General features: G+C 39.2%; 2 protein-coding genes across 2 annotated transcripts; one reads left to right on the top strand and one right to left on the bottom strand.

The window, feature by feature from the left end:
- Positions 1-201: 201 nt before the first annotated feature.
- Positions 202-1509, bottom strand: PATE2 (prostate and testis expressed 2). The gene is made up of 4 exons (XM_012664062.1): positions 1458-1509; positions 1290-1313; positions 696-824; positions 202-338 (listed from the first exon to the last, which is right to left on the bottom strand). The coding sequence occupies exons 1-4, from the start codon at positions 1507-1509 to the stop codon at positions 202-204; spliced, it is 342 nt and encodes a 113-aa protein (XP_012519516.1).
- An 8418-nt stretch (positions 1510-9927) lies between these two features.
- PATE3 (prostate and testis expressed 3) lies at positions 9928-12323 on the top strand. Its single transcript, XM_012664059.1, has 3 exons — positions 9928-9976; positions 11211-11333; positions 12199-12323. The coding sequence occupies exons 1-3, from the start codon at positions 9928-9930 to the stop codon at positions 12321-12323; spliced, it is 297 nt and encodes a 98-aa protein (XP_012519513.1).
- Positions 12324-12781: the final 458 nt, after the last annotated feature.

Genomic DNA, 12781 nt, shown 5'->3' with positions numbered 1-12781 from the left:
AAAACAGAGACTTGAAAAGATTCAGTCCAGTGCTCCACCACTAATGAGATGAGGCTGCCCTCCCTGCTTCTCTTTTCACTGCCAGCTGCCTTCTCCCTGTCTACTATTGGTTAGAAGAGAAGAGCAGAATACAGGTTTGCAAAAACAGGAAAAAGGGGAAGTGGATTAAAAAATGATCCAAAATCCAGGAGAGTTGTAGAACTAGAGTCCTTCAGGGAGGTTGCAATAGTTACTATGATTGCAACAGATAAGCTCAGTCCTCTTTTCAAAACCCAAGAAGTTGATGTCTTCACAGTTGGTCATACACGACAGTTTTGAATAATGATACATACTCTTCCCTGAGGAGGGAAAAGAAAGGGAATACAACTATAATGACCTCACTTCCTCCTACCATATTCTGAAGAATAACCTGTCTTTAGACCTTTACTAACTTTGTTCTAGGCCCAAATGAACTTCCAGGCTGAGTCTAGTAATTGCTGACCCATAGAGTAGATTTTGTTCCCTACCAGGTAAGAGACATCAGCCTCCCCTTCACCCCATGTTGTCTTAAAGAGAAGTCCATCTTTGCCATCCCTTCTATCTGACTACCCCATTCTCACCCATCCCGTTCACCCACTCACTCTGGGGACAAAAGGACACCACTGTTCTCCGAAAAGGAGGTGTTTATTTCTCAGTCACTCTATACCCCACATTACCTTTTCTTGTAAGTACATAGATGTTCTCAACAGCACAGGACTGCTTGTGCTTCAGGCTGCAGGATTTCATGACATCATAGCACAATCCAAGATGATACTTTCTACATTTATAACACATTATTTCAGTCTCTGCTAGACACAAAAAGAAGTGCTTAGAGGATGCAGCCCGGAGAAGGTTCTCTGGGCCTGGAGGCTCTGCTATAGGAACTCGCTCCTGCCTAGTGGTCCCTAACCTTTCTCAGGCCGTGGACTCCCTTGATCACCTTGTGATGATAAGCTGTACAAACACAAATCAAATGCTGTGTATGATTTCAGGAAGTCAGGGTTCTTGTGAAATTTACCCATGGACTCCAGTAAAGAACTCTTTATCTAGCCTGACGATTTTCTCCAGTAATGGGTAAAAGGCAGCAAAGAAGAGAATCTTAGTCTCCCTGCTCCAAGAAATGAACTAAACAGGTTTGCAAAAGATGAAACTCCTTGGATTCTATAGTAAGAATGGATTACAGGCCTCTCTGAAGATGGAGGGGGGATTTACTCCTAAACATGTCACAAATAATCTGTTTACCCAGGACTTCAGATAAGCTATGGTTATACCTTTTGAAGGGTCTTGAAGATTACCTGTGAGGAGAAGAAAAATATTCCTTGTTATAATCTCACATACATCTGTACCAGCCCCAAGAGCCTATTTTGAAACTTCCCCTTCCCCAGGATCTGCCTATCTCTTAACCAACCACCAGCTGCCCCTCTATCTCCAGGACTTACCCCAGTATGGGCAGAGCAGAAAAACTGTGCCCAGCAGAAATAGAACAAACATCTTGGATCTTTTGTCATGTGCAGCTTCCTGTGGAAGGTGCTGGTTGTTCTCCTACTGCGTTCTGTCCTTGGGCTAGTCATCTAAATCATATAATCATAAAAATTCAGGGACAGATGGTACCTCAATGTTCCCAGAGCCAAGCCACCATATCCAATTTCCTCATGGCATTCCAAAAAGGGTGCTCGCTCTGATTTTGCACAAATCCTCTAATGAAAATAAAATTGTGACCTTGCCAATTCACCAAACCTGCTCCTACTTCAGTGTTGTAGGTCTTAACAAATCTAGGAGGTATTCTTTATAGCTACCCGTGTCCCATCCTCAAGAAGGAATCTAACAGCAAGTCTTATCCATTGGTCTATGTCTCTGTTCTTGTGTCAGTACTATGCTTTTTAGTGACTAAAGCCTTGTAGTATAGCTTCAAGTCTGGCAAATTGATGCCTCCCAATTTGTTCTTTTTGCTTAAGATTGCTTTTGCTATACAGGGTCTTCTCTGGTTCCATACAAAGTGTAGAATTAAGAATGCAAATCAAAACAACAATGAGATATAACTTATCTCCAGTGAGAATTGCCTTTATCAAAAAGTCCCAAAACAATAAATGTTGGCATGGATGCGGAGAGATAGGAACACTCATATACTGCTGGTGCATCTGCAAACTAGTACAACCTCTGTGGAAAGTAATATAGAGATACCTCAAAGAGCTACAAGTAGAACTACCATTTGATCCAGAAATCCCATTACTGGGCATCTACCCAAAGGAACAAAGATAGTCTATTAAAAAGACATCTGCATTTGAATGTTTATAGCAGCACAATTCACAATTACAAAGATGTGGACACAATCCAAGTGTCCATCAATACATGAGTGCATTAATAAAATGTGGTATATGTATACCACAGAGTTCTACTCAGCCACAGAAAACAATAGTGATATAGCACCTCTTGTATTGTCCTGGATAGAACTGGAACCCATTCTACTAAGTGAAGTATCCCAAGAATGGAAAAACAAGCACCACATGTACTCACTAATAAATTGGTACTAACTGATAAACATTTCTGTGCACATATGGAAATAATATTCATTGAGTGCCAGTCAAGTGGGAAGGGGGTGGAGGGAATGAGTAAATTCACAACTAATGGGTGCAGAGCATACTGTCTGGGGGATGGGCATGTTTGTATCTCTGATGTAGATGGTGCAAAGACAATATATCTAATGTTAATGTTTGTACCCCCATAATATTCTGAAATTTTAAAAACAAAATGTAAATAAAGAAAGACATAGATCAAGAGACATAGATCATAGACATAGAAAGAGAGACATAGATCAATGGAATAGAACAGAGAACCCAGATGTAAAACCATCCCTGTACAGCTATCTGATCTTTGACAAAGCAGACAATATACACTGGGGAAAAAAACCCTGTTCAATAAATGGTGCTGGGAAATTGGATAGCCACATGTAGAAGATTTAAACAGGATCCATACCTCTCACCAGTCACTAAAATTAATTCACGATGGATAACAGATTTAACCTTAAGGCATGAAACCATTAGAATTCTAGAAGAAAATGTTGGAAAAACTCTTCTATATATTGGCCTAGGCAAAGAATTTATGAAAAAGACCCCAATGGCAATCACAGCAATAACAAAAATAAATAAATGTGACTTGATTAAATTAAAAAGCTTCTGCACAGCAAAGAAAACAATCAACAGACTGAATAGACAACCTACAGAATGGGAGAAAATATTTGCACGCTATACATTTGGTAAAGGGCCAATAACCAGAATCTACAAAGAATTCAAGCAAATCAGCAAGGAAAAAATCAAACAACCCCATTAAAATTGGCAAAAGACATGAACAGAAACTTTCCAAAAGAAGATAGACTAATGGCCAATAAACATATGAAAAAATGCTCAATGTCACTGATCATCACGGAAATGCAAATCAAAACCTAAGCCCAGTGAGAATGGCTTTTATTTAAAAGTCCCAAAATAATAGATGCTGGCATGGATGAGAAGAGAAGGAAACACTTATACATTGCTGGTGGTACTGCAAACTAGTATAACCTCTATGAAAAATAGTATGGAGAGTCCTCAGAGAACTAAAAGTACAAATTCCATTTGATCCAGCAATCCCGCTACTAGGGTACTTACCCAAAGAAAGTCATTTTATCAAAACGACACTTGAATATTTATTGCAGCACAATTCACAATCACAAAGATGTGGAATCAACCCAAATGACCACCGATTCATGAGTGTATTAGTAAAATGTGGTATATGTACTCCACAGAGTTCTATTTCGCCATAAAAAAGTGAATTAATTCCTTTTGTAATGATCTGGATGGAACTGGAGACCATTCTCCTTAGTGGAGTCTCACGAGAATGGAAAAACAAACACCACATATATTAACTTTTAAATTGGAACTAAACAAACAGCACTCACGTGCATAGACGGAAGTAAAACTCAATGGAAATCAAGCAGGTGGGAGGAGGGAATTGGTGAAATCACACCTAACGGGTACAATGTACACTATCTGGGTGATGGGCACACTTATAACATTGTCTCAAGCAGTACAAAAGCAATCCACATAACCAAAACATTTGTACCCCTATAATATTCTGAAATAAAAAAAAATAAAATGGGAAAAATACTTGAACAGACCCCTCATCTAGAAGCTATACAGATGGCAGATGGCAAATAAACACAGGAAAAGATACTCAACATCATTAGTCATTAGGGAAATGCTATTAAAATCACTTCACACCCATTAGAACAGCTAAAATTAAAGGCTGACCACCCCCAGGGAGGATGGGTGTGGATGTAGAGGAACTGGGACTCTCATACACTACTGGTGGGAATGTAAAATGGCACAACTTTGAAGAATAATTTGGTATTTTCTTTGAAAATTAAAATTACATTTACCATTTGACCCAGTTATTCCAATCCTAGATAATTTCTCAACAGAAAAAAAAGTGTATGTCTATGTCATGGAAGACAAAGAAAGGCTGTAGAAATTTTCTAGATTAAAGAAAGTAAAAAAGACATGACAAGTTAAGTGCAAGCCTGACCCTAGACTGGCTCCTATGCCCACGGGGAAAATCATTATATAAGATATTACTGGGCCAGATGGCAAAACAGAACATGAGTGATACACTAAATAAAAGTATTGTATCAATGTCAAATATGCTGAAGTTTAGAACTGTGCCATGGTTGTGTGAGAGAATATCTCTATTCTTAGAAAATAAATACCAAAATATTTTTAAGAAATCTAGATTCGTGATGTATGTAACTTACCCTCAATGGTTGAGAAATTGGGTGGGGAGAGGTGACAAGGAGGGGAAGGGAAAGAAGGAAGCAAATGATAAAGCAAATGTCGTCACGTGTTGACAACATGTGAATTTGAGCAAAGGATAAATGCTCTTCTTTGTATGATTTTTATTTTTGCAACTTTTTCTGTAGGTTTGAAATAATTTTCAAATTTTTAATTTTAATTTTTAAAAATCTCCAATAGTAGCAAATGTTTGTCTTAAGATAAATTAACTCATCTTTCACTGTCTACAATATTTTAGATAAATGATTTATATCAGGAAATAAAACATTGTGATTCCTTGATTCAACTTCAATGTCATCAAGATAGAAATGACTTTCCAAAGATTTCCGGAGTATTTCCAGATATTCACAGATGTTTCCATTCAAATAAATTGATAACGAACTTTTTTATTTCAATCCCATCCTGGTAAGTACTGTACTTAAAAGTTTGCAAGGATGTTGGCTGCTGCCCTCCTCTTACATATCAGCAGTTTAGCTAAGAAAGCTTTGATTTTTTTTATCCATAAATGTTTCAAAATGTATTTCTAAAATATAAAGATTTTTATATATAACCAAAATTACATTATGATATCAATAAAGATTCCTTAATATCATTAAATATGTAATCAGTACTCAAATTTTTCCCAACTGTCCCGTGAATTATTTTTTAGAGTTCACTTATTAAATTAGAATAAAAATAGGGCCCAGGCATTGAAATTAGTTGATATATTTCATATGTCTCTTTTTTTAATTCAGGATATTATAGGGGTACAAACATTTTGGTTACATGAAATGCATTTGCCTCACTCAAGCCAGGGCCACAAGCGTGGCCTTCCCCCACACAGTGAGCCCCGTCTCCATTAGCTGTGGGTTTACCCACCCCACCCACTCTACCCCCCTCTCTCCCAACCCCCCCACCTGACGGACACCCAGTGAGTATTAGTACCATGTGAACACCTTACTGTTGATCAATTAGTACCAGTTTGATGGCAAGTACATGTGGTGCATGTTTTTCCATCCTTGTGATACCTGACTTTGAAGGATGGGCTCAATCTCTATCCAGGATAATATAAGAGGTGCTAGATCACCGTTGTTTTTTGTAGTTGAGTAGTATTCCATGGTATACATATACCACATTTTATTAATCCACTCATGTATTGATGGGCATTTGTGCTGTTTCCACATCTTTGCAATTGTAAATTGTGCTGCTACAAACATTGGAGTGCAGATGTCTTTATTATAGAACATCTTTTTTTCCTTTGGGTAGATGCCTTGTAGTGGGATTGCTGGATCAAATGGTATTTCCATTTTTAGCTCTTTGAGGTATCTCCAAATTACTGACTTACCTGAAAGATACTTTTAACCATCTGAATAAGAAACATGTTTCAAGTTTGCAAACTTATCATTAAAGTGCCCCCTGAGAACCCAGAAATAAAGCAGTCCAATCCCTGACTCTATGCCAAAGTCCATTCCCCCAAACAACAGGCAGCACTTAGAAAGACAAGTTAAGTGAACTGTTCATCTGTGGTATCACCAAGATCTCAGTCACTCACCCTGGAGCCAAGAGTGACCGTGAACATGAGGACACAATGTTCTGCTTTCTGATCTTCAGAGCAGGGCAAATGGCATCTTTAGAGAGTGAAAGGCTTTCCTGGCATGGAGTTGTGTTAATCTGGGTGCTGTGCCCAATGGCTCAGTGGCACCATGGATAGTGGGATCATGTGCCAAGCAGAATGTTAAGAACTTCAGAATAACAGAAGTTGGTACCTACCCTCATGATTAATGTCATGGAACCATTGAATGTTAAACTTGGAAAGAGCCACAGAAATAGCCAAAATCTAACATCACAGATAAATGACTTGCTAAAGATATAATGACTTACACAGTGACCAACCACAGATCTCCAGACTCCCAGGAAAATTGCTCTTTCTACTGTGCCACACTACCTCTATTGATTGGTTCTAATACCACTCTCCTCTACTCCTCCATGAAAAACGAAGAAAGAAATTGCTTTCAAGAGAAAATGTGACGTTCATTCCAAGCAATGGAACAGAACTGAGAATCCAGATATAAAACCATCCTCATATAGCCATCTAATCTTCGACAAAGCAAACAAAAACATACACTGGGGAAAAGAATCCTTATTCAATAAATGGTTCTGGGAAAACTGGACAGGCACATGTAGAAGACTGAAACAAGATCTGTGCCTTTCACCTATCACAAAATCAGAACAGACTTAAACCTAAGGCATGAAATTATTAGAATTCTAGAAGAAAATGTTGGAAAAACTCTTATAGACATTGGCCTAAGCAAAGAATTTGTGAAGAAGACCCCCAAAGGCAATCACAGTAACAACAAAAATAAATAAATGGGACCTGATCAAATTAAAAAGCTTCTGCACAGCCAAGGAACTATCATGAGAGCAAACAGACAACCTACAGAATGGGAGAAAATATTCGCACGTTACACATCTGATAAAGGGCTGATAACTAGAATCTATTTAGAACTCAGGAAAATCGGCAAGAAAAAATCAAACAACACTACCAAAAAGTGGGCAAAGGACATGAACAGAAACTTTCCAAAAGAAGATGGACTAATGGTTAACAAACATATGAAAAAATGCTCAACATCTCTAATCATCAGGGAAATGCAAATCAAAACCACAATGAGATATCACTTATCTCCAGTGAGAATGGCCTTTATCAAAAAGTCCCAAAACAATAAATGTTGGCGTGAATGTGGAGAGATATGAGCACTCGTACACTGCTGGTGGGACTGCAAACTAGTACAACCTCTGTGGAAAACAATATGGAGATACCTCAAAGAGCTACAAGTAGATCTACCATATTTGATCCAGCAATCCCATTACTGGACATCTACCCAAAGGAAAAAAAAAACATCATATAAAAAAGACATCTGCACTTGAATGTTTATAGCAGCACAATTCACAATTGCAAAGATGTGGAAACAACCCAAGTGCCCATCAATACATGAGCAGATTAATAAACTGTGGTATACGTATACCATGGAGTTCTACTCAGCCACAAAAAACAATGGTGATCTAGCACCTCTTGTATTATCCTAGATAGAGCTGAAGCCCATTCTACTAAGTGAAGTATCCCAAGAATGGAAAAATAAGCACCACATGTACTCATCATCAAATTCGTATAAACTAATCAACACTTAAGTGCACATATAGTAATAACATTCATCGGGTGTCGGACAGCTGGGAAAGGGATGGAGGGGATGGGTACACACATGACGAGTGCGATGTGCACCATCTGGGGGATGGACACGCTTGAAGCTCTGACTCCCAGGGGGCAAGGGCAATATACGTAACCTAAACATTTGAACCGCCATAACATGCTGAAATAAAAAATAAAAAAGAGATCTCAAAAATATTATCTAGATGATAGTTTTTGTAGAAAATATATAAGTATCATAATGTAAAGCCCCTAATAAAAGAAAAAGCTTCAGGGAAAAAAATAATTATTGGATTATAAATAGTAAAAAAAAAAAAAGAAAGAGAAAATGTGATTGATGAGGTACTGTGGGAGAATAGGGAGTAGATCAGAGGATCCCAATATTTGGGTGGAGTTGCAAAATTCTACAATAACCAGAAATAATCTGGTAGACTAGAGGCTCAAAACTCAATTGGCCTTTCAGGAACCATCTGCAAAGAGAATCTTGAGGAAAGAAGACTACACACTGTGCAAATCACTGCAGTTTAACCTAGAATGTCTGCTCCATTTGCTTTGATACTAGTGTTGTTCTCTACCTTTGAACAGAGGATAAAGCAGAGAAAACAAGTGATGAAGGAAATACCCTGACAGCCTGGGAAACGCAAGCTCCAAAGGCTCAGGGGTTTGCCTTCTTGATAAACCTGGGAATGTTCTGAAAAATGTCATCGGTTTCTAATATGCTCTCCAGAAATACAGCAGATTTTAAAACTAGATTCAAAGGCTTCACAACCTTACACTCCATTCTAGAATCAATTCTTTTCAAAGAAACCAATTCCCTCATGTCTGAGTCTCTAAGACTTCTGGCTCTCTTCTCAGGCAGAGAAGGGCTCCACATTCTGACTGGTCGTAGAAAAGAAACATTGGAAATTTTACGGCATTTGACCTAAGACCATATTTCACCCAATCTTCGTCTGATGTCTAAAAATATCAGACTGAGTATGTTTTAATAATCATATTGCTCCTATGGCTAAAGAACAAGTGGTTAAGTCAGTTCCGCAGGGAATATTTCTACTATCTCTAAAGTACTGTCAGCTGATGGACTGATGATCAAGGAGACTTAGAATGCCAGGACTGTTCTCCAGCACTTTACCCACGATAAACCTTAACTGAGGTAGCTTTCATAGAGATCGACACTTAAATCATGAACAAAACTGCCAGACTCAAAATATAAATCTAAAGAGATAATTCTAGAGATTTCAGGACCCCACAAGTAAGCAGTCTCTAGCCTTGAGGGGCAGATTTCTTGTAAAGTGAAAGAGTAGGCTGAAGGTCCAGCTTGGTCACAGACTATGTCTCTTTTTATCCTTTTCACTCTCCTGTTTCTCACCTATAAAGTGAGGGGTGAGGTGAGCTTGTCTGCCTCATCCACTGCTCTGTCCACACTCATGAAACTTTCTGGCATATAAAAGCTCTCAACAGATGTTTATTGAACATACAAATAAATCTCAAAGAGGCATTGAATCATGGTGGTGAAAGGGTGAGCTCTGGAACTGGAAAGGCTTACTTTCAGTACCAGTCACCAGATACGTGGCCATGGGTAAGCTTCTAGACCTCACCCGTCCCATTTTCCTCCTCTGAAATTGTGGTAAGAATAATAATGTCATACAGTAATAATAATAATTACTAAGATGAAGATTATATGTTTAAAAAGAGTTAGCACAATGCAAACCCAAACAATTGTTAATTATCATTATTGTCTGCTGTGGGGAAGACAGCCAATGGACTTGAGCTTCAAGAGAAAACCCCACGTGATTGGCTCCCCTTAGGCATAAAATATCACCAGCCTATGATGAGAGAGCACATTTCTGCCCTGGAGTCCGAACACCTGTGCTTGCAGCTTCCTTCCGCACAGGAGACTCCTGGGCTGGGATGAACAAACACTTCCTGTTGCTCTTCCCCCTGTGCTGCCTCATTGTGGGTGAGTCCCAGACCTGAGGAGGGGGCTCCTGCCCAGCATCTGGGGAAGCTGGGGAAACTACATGTGTAGTGTGTGTCCATGAAGGGCTGAGCTTTGACCACATTTGTAAGGGAGGGAAGTCAGTGCCTACAGAAGCTCCCTCTGCCTTTTCTGCCAGCTCTCCTGTCCTTCCCAACATTCTGCTATTCCCTTCCAGGACTGTAAGCCTGTACTGCTGCCCTTCTGTCCTGCTTCCCCACTCTGTCCCTACTAGTCATCATGATCCAAAATCCAGGCAAGATTTTTCTTAAGACATCCTTTTCATTTGTAAGTCTATATCCCATTTGCTGAGGGACCTGGCCAGTCTGGAATGAATAATTTTGCAGCTTGTTTTAGTGCCTGACAATGGCTTTCGATACCCTTGTCAGGGACCTTACCTCACAATGAGTAATTCTTAGAGAGGAAATGCTGAGTGCCCTGCAATAAAACATATTTTTTAAAAATGTTTTTCAATCACTGTCTTAAATTGTCTGTACCTTTGGTTGCTCATTTGAGAAATGGGGACAATAATGCCCTCTCGCAAGGCCTTGTGAACATTAAATCAGATACAATTTGAGAGAGCATGGCCCAAATGAGATGCTCAATAATTGCTACTTTCCTTTCTAACTTAGGTGAACCAGGTGGGATTTAAAAAAAAAAAAATTAAACCTGTATTTTGAATAGCTCACCCCACAGAACCTCATAAAGGTGTCACTGACTGTGCTGTAATTCACAAGGCTTAACAGAGATTTAATTTAGTCTGAAGCTCAAAATAACAGAATGTATCACCTAAGAATATCCAAGCAGCAATATTCAACACAAAACAAAGCCAAATGTCAGAAGTCCCATAATAGTAACACTAGCTTGGGTAAAATACTTTGAAGTAGTCACTCACTCTTCTTATCACATTCATGTCTCTCTACAACCCTGCCAGGTAGGTCAGGCCAGCATTCACGGCACCATTTTTAAGCTAGAGAAACCAACAATATGGAGGCTAAATTTTTGCTCAAAGTTATCCAGGTTAAAAAGGCTGAAGTTGAGAACAGAATCCTTTTATTTACAAGGTGGCATTTTCTTCTCATTACTCTGGAATGAGAAGTTGGTGAGAGCTCCATCACCCGCTCAATGCACCCACCCCCCCCCAGTCTGGATATTTCCAGCTCCACCCCAAGTTCCTGCCTCTGCCTAACCTCACACTGCCCTGTGCTCTCTCCAGCAGTGACATCGCTTAGGTGCATAACATGTCACCTTCGCACACAGACAGACCACTGCAGAAGAGGCTTTGGTGTCTGTATTGCTCAGAAGCACGAGACATGCATGCTATTAAAGATCTTTCAGGGTAAGTTAGAGGGTCAGGGGAGATATTGTGAGATTTTTAGAATTCTTAGGAGCATATTTCAGTAAACTTACATCTCAGGAGAAAAAGTGGAGAATGCCCCTCAGCACAGGTAGCACAGGTCCCTGAACATGCAGACGGAAGAGGATCTGGGACAATGGGACAGAAGGAAAAAGGTGTGGATTCCGTATTTCCAAGAAAACTAACCAAATAGATTTTTTATTGACACATAATAATTATACATATTTATGGGGTACATATATTTTGATACATGCATACAATGTGTAATGATGAAGTCAGGTAATTAGAATATCCATCACCTCAAAAATTATCATTTCTTTGTGTTGAGAACGTTTCATATCTTCTCTTCTAGCTATTTTGAAATATACAATAAAGAAAATGTGGTATATATACACAATGGAATATTATTCAGCCATAAAAAGAATGAAATCCTGTCATTTGCAGAAACACGGATGGACATTATGTTAAATAAAATAAGCCAGGCACAGAAAGACAAATGTCACATGCTGCCACTCATATGTGGGAGTTAAAAAAACAGTTGAAGTAGACAGTAGAATGGCGATTACCAGAGGTTGGGGGAGGGGAGGATGAAGAGAGGTTGGTTAATGACCAAACAGACTTTGACTTTGAAGACACGCAAACACTAGTTGCCAATCTTCTGCACAAAGATTGTTGGGGACCTCAGGCAAACAATCCCTACACCTGGCCAGCGAGTTCTGCATTTCCCTGCCTGGGTATATCTATTCTGATGCCTGATTAAATTTTCACTGAGAGAATTAGTGCCAGGTTTGACTCACCTTGGAGAACTTAGATCCCTGGCTTATTTTCTATGGTTCTTTTATTTCAGATGATGCTCTCCAGACGTCATATATGGTGTGTCAGAAATTCTGCAGAGACTTGACATTAGATCTCAATAATCGAATTTATGTTCATAAATGCTGCAACTACGATTACTGTAACTTCAGACCCTAAGCTACTTGCCCTCCTGAGGTCACTTGGGAATGTCACTGATGTCTCTCACCCTTCACACTCTGCCTGCACTTGCTTTCTTCCTCTGTCTGTCCTGAAAATGTCCCTGTCTCTCCTTAATTGTCATCCCTCCTGGTGCCTTCAGCTTGGCTCCTCCCTTGGTCCGGGAATAATGGTTCTGAACAGTGAATTTCTTCTATTACAGGGATTATTAGCATTTCCATACTTCAAGAAGCCCGGCCCAAGAGGCTTTACATGGTAAAATTTAAAACAGGGCCATACTAGAACCTTTTGGATAGAAGGTTAAGGTGGACTAGAAAGACTTCAGCTAAAAGTTCACAAATATTTTTATCTAAAATCCCCATGTATCACTACAATGATTTAGCAAAAATAACAACAAAATGAATGGTGAACACTGGAGATTTTCCTCTGTGGACACAAAGTTATTTATACCAGTAGAC

Source organism: Propithecus coquereli, unplaced genomic scaffold (assembly GCF_000956105.1).
Source record: "Propithecus coquereli isolate 6110/MARCELLA unplaced genomic scaffold, Pcoq_1.0 Scaffold856, whole genome shotgun sequence".
Lineage (NCBI taxonomy): Eukaryota > Metazoa > Chordata > Mammalia > Primates > Indriidae > Propithecus > Propithecus coquereli.
This window is presented reverse-complemented; position numbering and strand designations above follow the sequence as displayed.

Bases quoted from the DNA above. Each gene is read 5' to 3' on its own strand.
- PATE2 (XM_012664062.1), bottom strand. From the start codon at position 1,509: ATGTTTGTTCTATTTCTGCTGGGCACAGTTTTTCTGCTCTGCCCATAC. The intron at 1,314-1,457 runs GTAAGTCCTGGA...TTCTCCTCACAG, and splicing joins TCTGCTCTGCCCATACTGGG to GTAATCTTCAAGACCCTTCA. The intron at 825-1,289 runs GTATAACCATAG...TGTGTCTAGCAG, and splicing joins TCTTCAAGACCCTTCAAAAG to AGACTGAAATAATGTGTTAT.
- PATE3 (XM_012664059.1), top strand. From the start codon at position 9,928: ATGAACAAACACTTCCTGTTGCTCTTCCCCCTGTGCTGCCTCATTGTG. The intron at 9,977-11,210 runs GTGAGTCCCAGA...TGCTCTCTCCAG, and splicing joins CCTGTGCTGCCTCATTGTGG to CAGTGACATCGCTTAGGTGC. The intron at 11,334-12,198 runs GTAAGTTAGAGG...CTTTTATTTCAG, and splicing joins GCTATTAAAGATCTTTCAGG to ATGATGCTCTCCAGACGTCA.